Source organism: Mytilus galloprovincialis, chromosome 7 (genome assembly GCF_965363235.1).
Source record: "Mytilus galloprovincialis chromosome 7, xbMytGall1.hap1.1, whole genome shotgun sequence".
Taxonomy (NCBI): domain Eukaryota; kingdom Metazoa; phylum Mollusca; class Bivalvia; order Mytilida; family Mytilidae; genus Mytilus; species Mytilus galloprovincialis.
This window is the reverse complement of record NC_134844.1, coordinates 50,277,760-50,294,794: the sequence shown is the minus strand read 5'-3', so window position 1 is coordinate 50,294,794 and position 17,035 is coordinate 50,277,760. Positions and strand designations below refer to the sequence as shown.

The following is a 17,035-nucleotide window of genomic DNA, read 5'->3' as shown; positions in this document are numbered from 1 at the left end:
ATGAATTTCCTATCATGATTTTCTTGATAGAGAGTTGCTGCTCACAAGAAAGCTATAAAACCAAGGTTCCAAATGGTGAAGTTGAAAGCCCTCACGAGTTGGTTGACCGTTATGGAATAACCATTTCACAAAAGATATCGAATATGTTTCTTACATCTTAACTACCATCCCTTCCCTTTCACGAATGTTACCTACTGAATAAGACTATTTACCAGATTTGTTATCACATAAGTAACACGACGGGTGCCACATGTGGAGCAGGATCTGCTTACCCTTCCGGAGCACCTGAGATCACCTCTAGTTTTTGGTGGGGTTCATGTTTTTTTTTTTTTTTTCTATGTTGTGTCATGTGTACTATTGTTTGTCTTTTTCATTTTTAGCCATTGCATTGTCAGTTTATTTTCGATTTATGAGTTTGACTGTCCCTCTTGTATCTTTCGTCCCTCTTTGATGTATATGCTGAGAATTTTTAGAACTGTACATTAAGACTACTTGTCTTGAACTAAAAAGTAGCTTTTTGATGAAACTTTTCAAATACATTTTGTCATTGTAATATTCTATTTTTAAAAATTTTTCTCAAATTTTTGAAGAAATATCATGGACAAATGAAATTGGTGTAATTTCTGTTACATGTATGAAGTTATAACGGCTGTCATCTTATTAAGCAAGTACCCCTATTTTCATCAAAAACTTTTTAAAAAGAAATCACTGTTTTTGTAATGTCATGATGTACATGTATATAATATACACATGATATATGTTAAATTTTCTAAGTGTTCTGCAAAATGTTGATTCAATGTTCAAATAATGTTATTGTGACATTTTTTGCAAGAAGTTGATAATGTATTGCCTCTGAAAAGTTGTCTCATTGCCAATCATACCACATCTTCTTTTTTATATCCTCATTATTTGTGTAATAAGTACGGAATCAAACCATGAACTTTACATGTCACTTCATTCCAACTCCCTTGTACATATATATATGTGCATGTGTTTTTTAATAATTGATTTTTTTTTCTAGATTATACATGTTATATAATCTTGTTTGTTTTAAGTAGCATGACCTTGATAATTGTTTTACATTTAAACTAGATTTTTCCCTCGTATGTATTGATTTTGTGGTAATGTGAATTCTCAAAAATATATACTTTTGGCCAAGATCATGTTTTATGCATTTGGATTTTTCAAACTGAAGTGACAAAATTGAACATTATAAGTATTTTATTTGGACAATCTACACGTACATGCTTTTCACATTAGTCATCTAGCATTGTCTTAATTTGTACAAAATAACATCTTGTGATCTAGAGAGACTTAATAATTCAAATAGCCAGACAAATATATAAATAGTAATATTTCAAAGATATCACTATATTTTAGACAGTTTTGTTTCTTTTAAATAAATAAAATCTTTATCAACATGATCAAAGTGATCATCTGAAAAAAATATGAAATTCTTAAGATTGCTAATAAAAAGGCTTCATCTTACGATCTATAAACATGTAATTAAAAAAAAATGTTCATGTAAATCAAAACTTTATTTAGGTGGAACAACTTCACTGTTTTTACGACTTTTGTGTGTTGCAATATGTGATTTAAGATTTGCAGATTGTGCAAACCCTCTGCCACATAAAGTGCAAACGTATGGTTTCTCTTTTGTATGAGTTCGAATATGTCTCTCAAGAGAATTAGTCTGAGCGAATCCTTTACCACATACATAACAGCAGTGCGGCTTTTCACCAGTATGTGATCTATCGTGTATTTTGAGTGAAGATTTCTGTGAGCAGGAATAACCACATTTCTTACATTTATGTGGTTTTTCACCCGTATGTACTTTTTTATGTCTCGTTAAATCACAACTCTGAGAAAATCCTTTCTCACAAACTTGGCACTTGAAGGGTTTCTCCCCAGAATGTATTCGATTATGGCATTTAAGTTGATACTGGCTTGGAAAACCTTTGTCACATTTTTTACAACAAAATGGTCGTTCAACATTTTCACCAGTATGGACTCGTATGTGAGATTTCAGCAGGGAAGTTGTAGAGAATCCCTTGCCACACGAATCACATACATGAATTTTATGACCTTCGTGCACATTCAAATGGGTTTGCAAGTTTCCTAACTGTGTAAACCCCTTACCACAATGATCACACATAAATGGTTTTTGTTCTTCATGTATTAGACAATGAATTTTTAAGTTTGATACTTGGCAAAACTTTTTCCCACATGTACTACAACTGAAAGGTTTTTCCTGTGTATGTGTCCTTGCATGTCTTTTTAAGTCTGCGTTTTGAGTAAATACTTTGTCACAAATTTGACATGGATATTTCCTTTTTCCTGCATGCCTATTAACATGCCTCCTTATAGAAGAACGAGTTGTAAATATTTTCTGACATATTTTACACATAAATGTTTTATCTTCAGTTTCTGGGTCAATGAACTCAGCAACAGAATTTCTGAACAAAAGGTCCTGCCTACAAGCTATACACATATTACTTGTATCTTCAGCACCAACTTGAGAATCCTTTTTAGAAAGGACTTTTTTAACTTTAGAAACACTTTTAGTGTGTAATCTATTTCCTAATTTTTTCCCACACTTTTCACAATTGGGATCAATAGTACTTTCATTTTCACTGGAATTAGAGGAACTGTCAGCTATGTTCCCAAACGATTCGTCATTTATATCTCTTTCTTTCTCTTCAATTGATTCATCTATTATATCTTCTCCTTTCTCTTCAATGGACTTATCTATCATATCGCTCTCTTTATCTTGAATTGGTTCATCTTTTATATCTTTTCCTTTATCTTGAATTGATTCATCGTTTTTGTCTAATTCTTTGTCTTCAATTGGTTCATCTTTTATATCTTTTCCTTTATCTTGAATTGATTCATCGTTTTTGTCTAATTCTTTGTCTTCAATTGGTTCATCTTTTATATCTACTCCTTTATCTTGAATTGATTCATCTTTTTCTTTATCCTCAATCCATTTCTCTTCCACATCTCTTCTTTCAGATATATCTTCTGTATCTTCTCCAATATCATTGACAGATTCATTTTTCATATCTTGTATATCATCTTCATTTGATTTTACATTCATCATGATCATGTACTTTCCATCAAGTCTAGTATCTGCAAAGGATTCATTTTCTATATTCTGTCCATTGCAAAAAACTTCCATGGCTTGGTTCTCATTATCTGTACAAATGGAAAGTGTTAAAATCTAGCTACTGTATTAAAACATGTTAATTTTTTTAAATCTTTTTAAATAATAATATAATTTATCTATAAGTTTTAGGAGTTATATGCAAGCTGAACTGGGGAAAACTTTTAATTGTACATGTACCTCTGCAATAAGTATTCTGTTGAAAGTAAGTTTATTAGCAATAGATCTGAAAATACTTCATACCTTGAACCTTAATTTCAGAAGGATGTGAATAATCGATACTAAAAACATTTGTGATTTCATACAATGTCATACATGTGTGATAGCCTCTTTATTTTGTTTATATTGTAATTGTAAAATAAAGATGTATAATTATGTTAATATTAAATAAAACTTAATAACATATTGTCTTACATAAACTTTGATTACACTGAAACGCTTCCATACATATTATTGTTAAATGTTCATGATTATTTGGATTTCAAGTAATCTGATTGGTTGATATAAAGTTTTAGCGTGTAGTTGCCAATTTTCTTTGTCTATTGAGAATTTAAAGAGAGTAGTGATGATTCTATATTGTATTGACAGACTTGACAGTTTTCTTTATCTTCTTCTTTATTAATATTTCTAATATATTTTCATAGATTGAATGATTTTTAGTATGAATGGTTATTTTTCTCTATGTAATAAAATTGAAAATGGAAATGGGGAATGTGTCAAAGAGACAACAACCCAACCACAGAAAAAAACAACAGCAGAAGGTCACCAACCAATGTAGCGAGAAATTCCCACACCCAGAGGTGTCCTTCAGCTGGCCCCTAAACAAATATATACTAGTTCAGTGATAATGAACGCCATACTAATTTCCAAATTGTACACAAGAAACTAAAATTAAAATAATACAAGACTAACAAAGGCCAGAGGCTCCTGACTTGGGACAGGTGCAAAAATGCGGCGGGGTTAAACATGTTTATGAGATCTCAACCCTCCCCCTATACCTCTAGCCAATGTAGAAAAGTAAATGCATAACAATACCCACATTTAAAATACAATTCAAGAGAAGTTCAAGTCTGATGTCAGAAGACCATATATACATTTTAGGAAATCAGAGAGTTGTCAGTTGAAATAAGTTGATGAGTTAAGAAAATGCAGGTATCCTGCCTTTGTAAGCCATTGAGGTGTAGGGCAGAAACTAAGTCGCCCAATTCACATTCAATTGGAATGACACGAAGGGGAGATAATCTATATAATACAGCTTTTAAGAAGTTATTAAATTTGCAATATATATATTTTGACATTATGTTTTTTAAGTATAATGTTTAAGATTCTTATTACCCTTGGAAAATGTTCATCAATAAGATATATTTATAGCACTCAATATATAGCTAATTGACTTGGTAGATCTAATGCTTAAATCTGTCGTGATATTTACCTACCGATACTCATGCATAAATTAAAAGACTAAGCCTACAAAATATTAATAATTTTGAGGTGATAATTTCACCATCTTCAACTGATTTTTTTTTTATTTATCTGGATAATTTCATTTTTAAGTTTTATTTTTTGTCTGTACAAATGTTCTTTATTTTATTGCAGCATATATCTTTTTTTGTAGATTTTTTAATATACTCTGCTATTTCATCAAATGAAAGTAAAGATTTGAGACACCAAGACTTTACCATAGTGAAGGGTCCTTTGAAAATATGTCGCAAACCAAAATTATTTCTTACTGTGTCAGTAAAAAATATTTTAAGGTGGTATGGTTGTCTTTTGCCATCTTGGATTGTGAAAAACAGAGAATCTAAGGTTCAGATTTTCAATCAAGTTAGCAAAATTTGAAGCAGGAATGCAGATAACTAATGTAAATTTGCATTTAAAAGAACAAATTTATAAAATTATAACTTATAAATATTAATATTTTACAAGTGTTGATTATTTCTGCTTGATTTTCAATATTTTTAAATTGGCATATTAAGGGGAGGTAACTCTGAAATAGTGCGTTTTCTGAAGGAATCTACATGAAATTTTGCTATTTTGTAATTTAGCTGCAAAAAATGCACGGTGACCCTATCTTTTCTTTTGATATTCTCAAATTATTTTCTGAAAGCTATCTTCTCGTATTTTATTTTACAATTCTATCATTTTGTTTAGCTTCTAATCACATAATGGTGTTTCTTCCTGTATAATCCATACTAAACGTGTCATTTGGTCACAACCTACATAGCTTGAGAAAATGCTTGATGAGCTATCATTTTTATGATATTTTTTAACATATATCAATAGATACTACAAAGAATTAACAAATTCTATCATTTTTAATTTAGACTCCCATACCACCATAACCCTTTCCTCCATAATGACGCCTTTTGACGCCACCCCCTTTACTCCATAATGACACCTTTTGACGCCTGTGTAGTACCTCAGTTGAAATGCTCGGACTACAAAATGTCTGGATCAGACTTAGAAAAAATTGTATCCAATATGAAAAGGATATCCATGAATATCTGAATTGAATTTCATAGATGAAATATTTGTTTTCACAATGCATCAATTCTTTAAACCTGATGATTTTTTTTTTTATTGAAAAAATCCTATGCGAATCTAGTATGTAAAAAAAAAATCCATGGAGGAAACGGTTACTGAAAACATTGGATAAATTTGGGTAAGTTATCATTTATTTTTTAACCTGTCCTATCTGATGTTTTTACCTAAATATTAATCTGTATTGATAACAATGATTGAGATTTTTGATGACCCAATAACTCTTTTCACAAAAAAATTCTTATGATGTAAGAAAGTGATAGCTGATACACTAAATCATATAAAAATATTTATGATTTAAAAGTATATTTAAAGCGAAAAAAGCAGATGAACTTATTTCTTTCTTGACAAATCTCTTTGATTATATTGGTTATCATAATGTCTGCATATATTTTCTTGGCCAATTGACTTATTGCTTGACCATGGGCATTTCCTTTAGCCCTATTACATGTATTAATGGGGCAATATACATGTATCATAACATATTTATCATTATTCCCATGATTCTGTTCACTCATCTTGTCAACATTTTTAATGACGACATAACTTTATGTACCTTCATCATGTTCATAGCTTGCTTCGTCTTGAACATCATTGGTAATGCTAAGACAAACTTCACTCCAAGTATCTAGTGACATTCTGTTGTATCCACTATCCGAATAGGCACAGCTTCACACATAGGGTCAGTTAGTGGTCCTGAAATATAGACATGTATATATATATATATATATATATATGTGTTAAAATTAAAGTGCAGGCCACAATAAATCTAACAAGGAGTCCTCTGAAGGTTTTGACTTTGTCGACTAATGTGTCTTGCTGATGAACATTTAAGCTTCTAATATTTCTGTCTATCTATTATAATTTTAAGATAATTGGCAATAGTTTTTAAAAATGGTAAAGCAGCAACCATTTGATTTTCTGAGGGGGGGGGGGGGGGAATCTGTGTGTGTTATTGCAGATTCTCTCATGAGTTGTCTACTCTTCATGCTCTTTATTCCTTGAATTTTCTAAATCTGTAAAATCCCTCAGGGGTTCACGCATATTTATTAGTTAGAAATATGGTCTATGGAGGAATATTGGGAAACTTTCTTTCTGTTCATTCATAACATTTGTTCTTCTTATCTGTATTAGCTTCCTGCAATAAAGAGCCCCTCCATACGGGGTATTCATTATATTTAAAACATGACAATAAAGAACTTTACACTGGTCACTTACTCACGTATTTGCTATAATAAAATAAATAGTTGCAAATCTATATAGAAAAAAAACGAAATAGCTATCCATAAGTGTAATTTTTAAAGAATGATAATGATTCAAAACATGGACACATGTACCTCAGTCTTTCAAAAATTCATAAAAGAAATTTAGAACTAATTAATGAGGCATTGAGAACAAGTATGATACAATGTACATTAATTAATGTTCCTTACTACCACTATCATCAATAGGTGAAACTCTCCCACGAGATGGATTGAGATTGAGAAATTAATTGACTCAATATAAAACCATCATAGACAGAGGCGGTTTTAGGTGCCCCCCCCCCCCCCCCCACACACTTTTGTAAAGTAAATGTACACAAATATAATCATTGTTAATTTAAAAGAAACGGTTATCAATGCAGTAGAATTAATTGATATTTTTTAATACACAAGAATATCTTTTAAAGATTCCCAACAAAAAAAAAAAAGGTTTAACTGCATTTGTTAAATTATTTCTAAGAAACAATGAATTTGGGTTTAATGGACAGTTATACAAACAAGTTATACATGTAAGAGCGGCAATGGGTGGTATATTTTCACAATTATGCAAAATCGTCATCAAATTAATGGCACTTTTTTGTACTAAACAATGAAAAACAGACACGATAATAAGCCCCCCAAAAAAACAACAACAAAAAACAGGCTTCTGATTTTGGACAGGTATATTAAGTATACATGTATAAACAGCAAATTGAATGTATAAGCTTGATTCAAACCCATTTCTAATGAGGAACAGGGTTTTACTGCATGCACAAATAAAATGATTTATAAGTAGATTTTGTCTTATTGGTAGGAATAAATATTCCACATTTTATGAAACAAAATACCGCTGCAAATGTTTGCACCTGTCCTTAGTCATGTTAGTCAGGAATCTGATGTACAGTAATTGTCGTCTGTTTATGTAGTTCATACATGTTTCCTCGTTTCTCGTTTTTATATAGATTAGACCATTAATTTTCCCATTAGAATATTTTTATACAGTATATACTAGTAATTTTTGGGGCCCTTTATAGCTTACTGTTAGGTGTGAGCCAAGGTTCTGTGTTAAATGCCGTACCTTGACCTATAATGGTTTACCGGTACTTTTATAAATTGTTAGTTGGATGGAGAGTTGTATCATTGGCACTCATGCCACATCTTCCTATATCTATTTAATATGGGTTTTTTTTAACAGAAAAGTCATTAAAATGACTGAGGGACTTGGGTGATATATTACCTCTATCAATAAGAACCCTAGAAGTGTCATCTATTGGTACATGTAGTAGTTTGACTTTTCACGTTGGTAAAAATTAATATCGAAATAAAAACAACATTTATCTCCTCACTTAAGTCACTTTATTTTTAACACCACTCAACATACCTAAATTGTCATGATTTACAATAAAAAGAAAATATTATCCTCCACACACATGATAATGAAAACACTGAGATATAAATTACAATTTAGTTATATAAGAATTAGCATTAAAAAAGGTTCACATATATATTTGATTTTTTTTTTAAAAAGCAACTTGTTCATGTTATTTGTAAAATAAATCAAAAATAGTTTAATTTATATTTTTTAGTCTACAATAACAAATGTATGTTATTTTTCTGTAATAACCCTATAGAGTTATATCCCCGACTGTATAATAGTGAATAAGGATACATAGATCTACAAAATTAAAAACCAATTGTTCAGCATGTTCAGAAAACATTTAAAAGGTCTTCCCACAAAAAAAAGTATTTTGTCATATTTGGATATAAATATATGAAAATTTGGTTTAAAATGCCATTAACAGCGTCAAATGATATCTTATAGTACACTGATTCCAAAAATATATAGTTTCTATAAAGTATTTTTTTAATAAGGGAGATAATTTGTTACTGCCAGTTTGAAAAAGGTTACTTCCAGTATTATTCAACTGTTTGATCATGTTGATTGACACTGATTCCCAAAATATATGGTTCTATATACTTTTACAATAAAAAATTACAAAAACAGCTACTTCCTGTTTACACAGGGTCACTTCCAGTCCCTTTTTTACAAGGAAATATTAGCTTGCACCTAAATGCAACTAGAGGCTCTAAAGAACCTGTGTTGCTCACCTTGGTCTATGTGAATATTAAACAAACAGACAAAGGAAGCAGATGAATTCATGACAAAATTGTGTTTTGGTGATGGTGATGTGTTTGTGCATCTTACTTTACTGAACATTCTTGCTGCTTACAATTATCTCTATCTATAATGAACTTGGCCCAGTAGTTTCAGTGGAAAATGATAGTAAAACTTTACAAATTTTATGAAAATTGTTAAAATTGACTATAAAGGACAATAACTTCTTAGGGGGTCAATTGACCATTTTGGTCATGTTGACTTGTTTTTAGGTCTTACTTTGCTATACATTATTGCTATTTACAGTTTATCTCTATCTATAATAATATTCAAGATAATAACCAAAAACAGCAAAATTTCCTTAAAATTACCAATTCAGGGGCAGCAACCCAACAACAAGTTGTCTGATTCATCTGAAAATTTCAGGGCAGATAAATCTTGACCTGATAAACAATATGACCCCATGTCAGATTTGCTCTAAATGCTTTGGTTTTTGATAAACCAAAAACTACATTTTACCCCTATGTTCTATTTTTAGCAATGGTGGCCATCTTGGTTGGTTGGTCGGGTCACCCCAATGATGATTGTGGCCAAGTTTGGTTTAATTTAGCCAAGTAGTTTCAGAGGAGAAGATTTTTGTAAAAGTTAACAACAACGATGATGGACGACAGACGCCAAGTGATAAGAAAAGCTCACTTGGCCCTTCCGGCCAGGTGAGCTAAAAAGTTGCATAACTTTATCATGTAAACATATGAGGTATAAGCATAGGTCAAAAACTAGAACATCAATTCAAGCTATGACCATGATGACCTATAGCTAAATTTCGAGGTCATCAACCCAGGACCTCAAATCAAAAGACCCTAGTAGATCTTAACTATATTTGGTTCACGAGCATGACGAGTTATATCACCATATGCATATTTTTAAATAAAAGAGGGGACTTTAATTTGATGTAAGCGCACACTTTAAACTAAAATGCATGTGTTACATGTCGCAACTAATATGGCTTGACCTGTGACCTTGACCCTATTTTCTTTTTTTTGGACCAAAGATCTCAAATCAAAAGACCCTCAGAGGTCTTTATTTAATTATCACTTATGGTTTACAAGCTACAAGTAATTTTTTTTATTAAAAATACTAAAGGGGAAATAATTCCCATATATGTAGTCTCCAGAACCCATTAGTGTATCCCAAACTCTTGTCTGACTGAAGAAATGTCAAACAAAAATATTAAGTCAGACAGATTTTTTTTTGATTTTTCTGTTGAACATATAGTACATGTACTAAGAAAATGTCCAATTTCTTTTTGGGTCAGACAAACCGTAAAACAATTTGGCACAGACTGGGAACCGCTAAAGGTCAAAATTATTTTTAATATCTTGAAGATATACATGTAATGAGCAAATTGGTGAAATAATTTTGTTGTTATCTTTAACGGTTGCGAAGGAGATTTGTACACAAGAAAAAAACGTGTTTGAGTAGATACCACTAACAATAAAAAATGTTCTGCGTCCTGGGGTCAGTTTCAAAATTGTAACAACTGTTCGATATCATAGCAAAAAATCTAACCTACACATTGCGAAACAAAAAAGCACCATCAGAAAAAAGTGGCGGAAGAAGAAAAAAAAAATAATAATAATTAAAGTCTTTCCACATCAAAGAAATTTTGATAAGATAGTTTCTTCATACTGATGCGATAAATAATGGTTTAATTATATTTTTGATTGATATAAAGGAGATAATATGCTACTTCTGGTGAAATGAATGTCACTTCCGGTCTCATATGATAGCTTCTTTCACACTGATTCCAAAAATATATAGTTTCTATATACTTTTGTATGTAGAATGGGAGATAATTGGTCACTTCCGGTTTGTTGGAAGTCATTTTTAGTCTTCAGTAATCAGTTTATGTATCTTTATGATAAAAGATATGGATTCTGAGTACTTTTATATGACAAAAATTGCAAAAAAAGCTACTTCCGATTTTCTCAAGGTCACTCTGGTAGTCATTTTTCAAGGTCATTTGTCACATAACCTTTTGTACAAGGTCAAATGCCTATATAATGAACTTAGTTAAAGTTATAATCAAATAACCTCATATCAAGAGATTTCAGGGGAACCAACTCCTATAAGATGCCATTAAATTGTATAAGACCAAATGTAGCATATCTTTATTACAATAAAGCAAACATCTTGCACTTGTTGTTTTATATGTATCGTTCAAAGTGTCGGAGAAAATGCAAAAACAAGCAAAAGTCACAATTGAGAACTTGACCTTGACCTTTGACCTTGACCTCATTTTCTAAGTTAGGACCTAGGGGCCTCAAATAAAAACATTCCAGGGTTATACGGTTAACTGTTTATGAGTTAAAAAAACATACCGACAAATTTATTATTTAAAGGTAGATAACTCCTATAAAATGTCATCGAATCGCTTCGATCCAAATTAGCCAAAAATTCCTGAGGATGTTACGAACAATTTGTAAAAGGAATTTTGTCGCTATCTTTTTTGTTACGAAGGAGATGCACACAGATGATAAACAGTGAATAGGGAGATAACTCTTACAAATAAAATGGTTCGCCTTAGCAGGTTGAAATTTAAAAGCGCATAAACTATACGATACCATATGAGAAATATCTAAGCGACATATTGCAAAACAAACATTTATCGCAAGAACAAAATTTGGCAGAAAAAAAAAAAAAAAATAATAATTAAAAACCAATTGTTCAGAGAACAATTGAAGGTCTTTCCACCAGTTAATATCTATTTTGATATTAAAATTTTATAAATCAGTCTAAAATGTCAGTTCATATGGCTTTATGATGTATAGATATGAATTTAGAGCAAAGGTCAAAATCTAGAACATCAAATTAACCTATGACCTTGACCTCAATTTCAAGGTCACAAACTTAGGATCTCAAATCAAAAGACCCTAGGTCTCTAATATGTATGGTTAATAAGTTATATCACTTTACACAAAATTTTAGATATGATAGGGGCAAAAACTCCCATTCATTGTCTAGGCACCCTTTCAACTAAAATTATTAAGTTACGACATGTCGCAACTATCAATTTAGTCAAAATAATTTGTCGATATCTTATACGGTTTCTGGAAATGAGTGGAAATAAGCCTAATTCAAAAATAAGAATATGACCTTGACCTTTGACCTTGACCTAATTTTCATTTTTTTGGACCAAGGACCTCAAATCAAAAGATCCTAGGTCTCTATCACTTATGGTGTTCCAGTTTTAAATACATTCCAAAATTTCAGATACAAAAGGGGAAATAACTCTCATATCTGGAGCGTTCATATTGCTTCGGTTGAAATTGGACAAATCATGTGAAGGATATAACGAGCAATTTTATAAAATAAATTTGTCGTAATCTTTTACGGTTGCGAAGGAGTTGTGGACACAAGGAAAACAGTGTTTGGGGAGATAACTCCTACAAAGAAAAGTATTCGGTTACGCAGGGTAAATTTCAAAAGCGCATAAACTGTTCGATATCATATACCAAATATCTAAGCGACATAGTGCGAAACAAATATTTATCGCAAGAACAAAATTAGGCGGAAGAAAAAAAAAAAATAATCAGAAGAAAAACAATAGGTTTTTCCACAGAAAAGTGGAAAGACCTAATAATAATCAGAAGAAAACCAATAGGTCTTAATTTCCACAGAAAAGTGAAAAGACCTAATAAACACACAATGGAAACCTTTGTCTGGATCATACATGTAAACTAAATGAACATACACAACTGTAGGTGAAAATCCTGTCAAAAAATGTTTAATTTGCATTGGTATACTGTATACTCTTACGTTGTAATTGTTATATCCCTTGAAAATATAGATAAGATCATTGCCATTGGACACATTTCTGCTTTTGAATGAATCCAGATCCGTTTTCGCCCATTCACGTTCGCCCCATTTCACGTTCGCACCCTACACGTTCGCACCCAAAGTCTGTTTGCGCCCAAATTTTATTTTAACTATCCTATACTATGAAATACAAATCGTACATTATATCTTCATAACTTTTTTTAAATTTTAAATTTTATTATGTCAAAATTTTAGTGGTTTCAGTATACATGGTATAATACTAATAACAATGAATTAGCAGTAATCATACAGTTAACATTTAATAACAAATCATCAAATAAAAAAAAAAAAAAATGATCATGATGATAATTCGTCAAATTTTAATAAAAAAATAAACCTATTTGGTATATATATATATATATATATACAAATAAAAATTGGTCAGGAACATGTACATGTAGGGTGCGAACGTGTAGGATGCAAAAGTAAATTGGGCGCGAATAGACCTGATATCTTTTCGAATTGGGACCAGATCATGCAGATCTCCTTTAAACATGTTAAATGCACATGAGTTGAATCGAGGGCCAGATTTAGATCTCTCTGCAGTGGTGGAATGAGAAATTGTCATAGTTTGGGGGGGGGGGGGCACTGATGAATGCTTCAGTGATTCCCTATAAAGGCTATCTAATCAACCATTTTTTCACAAAAGGGGGGCCCGGGACCCGATAAAAACCCTGTTAATCCACCTCTGCTATAGCATGTCCCTGGCTAGGCAAAAAATAATTATGGTGTCAGGCAAGGTTATATTTTTTTCAAAAATGTTGTTATCTTGCTTTGTTCAAAGTCATTCCTTTCAATAACAAAAAAGTATTTAGCATTTTCATATCGGCCAGGACATACATTTTGGAAGTGTAAAGCACCTCAGCTGACCAGTCTTACAAATTTGACTGTGGACATGGGCATATTTCCAGACAAACTTAAAGAAGCCCAAGTTACACCCTTACATAAAAAGAGCGACCCACAACTGAAATCAAATTACAGACCAGTCAGTGTGCTACCTATTTTTTCAAAATTTTACGAAAAGATATTCATGATATTTGAAATACAGTTATACAATGTCTTTGATTCCATTTTTAATCCTTATCTACGTGATTTCCGTAGAGGACATGGATGTAAGACTACGTTGCTCAGATTACTGGAAGACTGCAGATGTAAAGCTTATAAATAGACAAAAACTTATATATAGCTGCAGTTCTTATGGATTTATCAAAAGCTTTTGACTGCTTACCTCATGAAATTTTACTAGATAAATTACCATGATTACTAGCATATGGATTTTCTCCACATTCAGTATCTTTATAAAAATCATATCTTTCTGATAGAAAACAGCAAATTAAAGTAAACAGTGTTCTGAGTAGCTGGGCTGACATCCAAAAAGGGGTACACCAAGGTTCTACATTGGGTCCCCTTTTATTTAATATCTTCATAAATGATATATTCTATTTTGTTAAACATAGTACATTATATAATTATGCGGACGACAATACTCTGTCTTTTAGTATTCCGGATTATCATGATTATGACCATCTCATATCCATATTAGAATCTGAGTCTCAAGTGCTTATTGATTGGTTTAAACTTTAAAGAAAATAAGATGCAGGCAAATCCTGATAAATTTCAAGTTATTGCTGTAGGGAAAAGAACCTTTGCAAAAAATCCATCTATACAAATTCAGCAAAATATTTTATCATGAGAAGAAACAGTCAAGTTACTTGGAATTGATATTGATTACCAACTAAAATTTGATTCACATATAAGTAACTTGTGTAGAAAGGCATCAACAGCTGTCAATATTCTCAAGAGAATTGGATCATTTTTAAACAGATTTGTTAAATAAACTTACAATTTTACATACTTTTATTATGAGTAATTTTAATTTTTGCCCTTTGGCTTGGAATTTTTGTAGAGAGAAAAATTCTAAAAAACTTGAAAAAAATACAAAAGAGAGTATTAAGATTTCTATATGACGACTACATACTTATCATCATCTGAAACTCTTCTTGAGAACGCAAAGGTTCCAACCCTACAAGTAAAACGCATCAAGACAATGGCACTTGAGACTTATAAAATTTTAAATAATTTGGCTACTGTATGTTTACAAAATTTACTCAAAATTAAACACACTTAATATTCTTTTAGATAAACTAATATTTTAGAAATACCACAGGTAAGAACTACCTCATATGGAAAAAAAATCTTTTAGTTTTACTGCTGCTTCTTTATGGAATAGCTTACCAGACCATTTCAGGACTTCTCACATTTTAAGAGTCTTGTTCAGTCCTTGAGTGGAACAGAATGTTTTTGCTCTGCCTGTAGATTATTTGTGTTACAATATTTATGCTTTTTATGCTGCATTAACAGCTCATTTGCATTGCAACTGAAATTTTGTTTTTTACATTTTAAAATTTGAAAGATTTGAAATTTTTACTTTATAAATCATAAATTATTTAAAAAATCATTTTTAAACTGCAAATTTTTAAAGAAATTAGTGCTTCATACATATGTTTTGGTATTTTGCAAGATACATGTATATGCTATTTGCTAAGAGCTAATTTTTGGTGCTGCTTTTTATTATTTACTAAAATTGAGAATGGAAATGGGGAATGTGTCAAAGAGACAACAACCCGACCATAGAGCAGACAACAACAGAAGGTCACCAACAGGTCTTCAATGCAAAGAGAAATTCTCGCACCCGGAGTCGTCCTTCAGCTGGCCCCAAAACAAATATATACTAGTTTAGTGATAATGAACACCATACTAAGCTCCAAATTGTACACATGAAAGTTAAAATAATACAAGACTAACAAAGGCCAGAGGCTCCTGACTTGGGACAGGAGCGAAAAATGCGGCGGGGTTAAACATGTTTGTGAGATATATAATAGCCTTTCAAGACGTCATAATTATTTGGACTACAATGCTGCATGCCTTGTTTTATCACAGGAGTTTGAAATCCTATCAATAAAGGGGTAAAAAATACCAAAGTTGACTATCTCAGTAGAGCTTCTCTCAAATAGTCGACTTTGGTATATTTTTACCCCCTTATTGATAGGATTTCAAACTCCTGAAGTTTTATTTGTTATTCACTTATTGCATATCTATAATACTAAAATTACGAGGTCCAATTTGTCAGCCGTCATCGGGTAAAAACGACAAATCAAAGAATTCAACTCTATATATAACTAATATGGGTCAATGGTGTAGATTAAAAATTACACCACTCCAGACCCTTTTGTTTTCCACATAATTAATATTGCCAATAATTAACAAGTTCCGGGTCTGATCCGATACCGATACCAATAGTATATTCACCTGTTAGCTATTACCTTATCTGTACGTTCCGCATTTGACAGGCGCACCACCAAACGGTGTATTTAGGATTTTGCTATATACACGGGTCATAATCAAAGGGCTGACACTACTAAATTCAATCATTGTCAAATTGTTCCCTATTGTAGCTTTATTCAGCAATCAGCAAGACTTTCTAAGATAACTGATATAAGACAATGCTGTTGATTAAAAAATACCCCATTCCTGGATAGCCTGGACCTTTTGTTTTCCAAATAATTAATATTTCCAATAATTGATAAGTTCCAGGTCGACGGGTTCAAACAGAAAGATTTGAAAGCAGAGAAAACTGTGTATCTTATAATCGACATGACTTTATCAGATGACAATACTAATTACTAAAATAAGGCTTAGGCATAGTTATATATACTTTAATTCAGTCACGGACCCGCGATATCACGGGTGTGTACTTGTGTTTTTTATATTCGGTGAAAAGCTCATTCGAGCTTATGTTTGTATTGTTTGTCAATATGCCGAATCCAAAGACAGTTTTACTTACTTACTTGTAACCCCGATTAGATCATTAATGATTGTTTTAATGATTGAATAACCTTATGATTTGTTCTCCTTGATTGAAGTCAATAGACCTGTTTTGTGACATTTGGTAGCTTGTGTCCCTTGCACTGATTGGTTAAACCCGAAAAGTAGTACATTAACCTTTCCATCGATATCGGTTAAAATGTGTATTTTTCCGGAAAAGAGATCAGCCATTTTACTATACCTGTAAGATACCTGTAAGATCGTTGTGGG

The 17,035-nt window shown here is 31.6% G+C and overlaps 2 protein-coding genes across 4 annotated transcripts in view; both read right to left on the bottom strand.

Moving 5' to 3' along the window:
- LOC143083210 (uncharacterized) overlaps positions 1-16,936 on the bottom strand; it is a 38,358-nt gene extending 21,422 nt beyond the window's left edge. The window contains exon 1 of the mRNA XM_076259459.1: positions 16,837-16,936. The gene's annotated coding sequence lies outside the window, so the exon portion shown is untranslated. The remainder of the gene's footprint in view (positions 1-16,836) is intronic.
- On the bottom strand, positions 1,204-17,025 carry LOC143083209 (uncharacterized). Of its 3 annotated transcripts, none has more exons than XM_076259457.1 (3): positions 17,007-17,025; positions 6,261-6,400; positions 1,204-3,195 (listed from the first exon to the last, which is right to left on the bottom strand). In XM_076259457.1, the coding sequence occupies exons 2-3, from the start codon at positions 6,340-6,342 to the stop codon at positions 1,538-1,540; spliced, it is 1,740 nt and encodes a 579-aa protein (XP_076115572.1). In that variant the 5' UTR covers positions 6,343-6,400; positions 17,007-17,025; the 3' UTR covers positions 1,204-1,537. The 3 variants fall into 3 exon arrangements, with proteins under 3 accessions (XP_076115572.1, XP_076115570.1, XP_076115571.1); XM_076259455.1 differs by lacking the exon at positions 17,007-17,025 and adding an exon at positions 16,789-16,903; XM_076259456.1 differs by lacking the exon at positions 17,007-17,025 and adding an exon at positions 16,785-16,876.
- Positions 17,026-17,035: the final 10 nt, after the last annotated feature.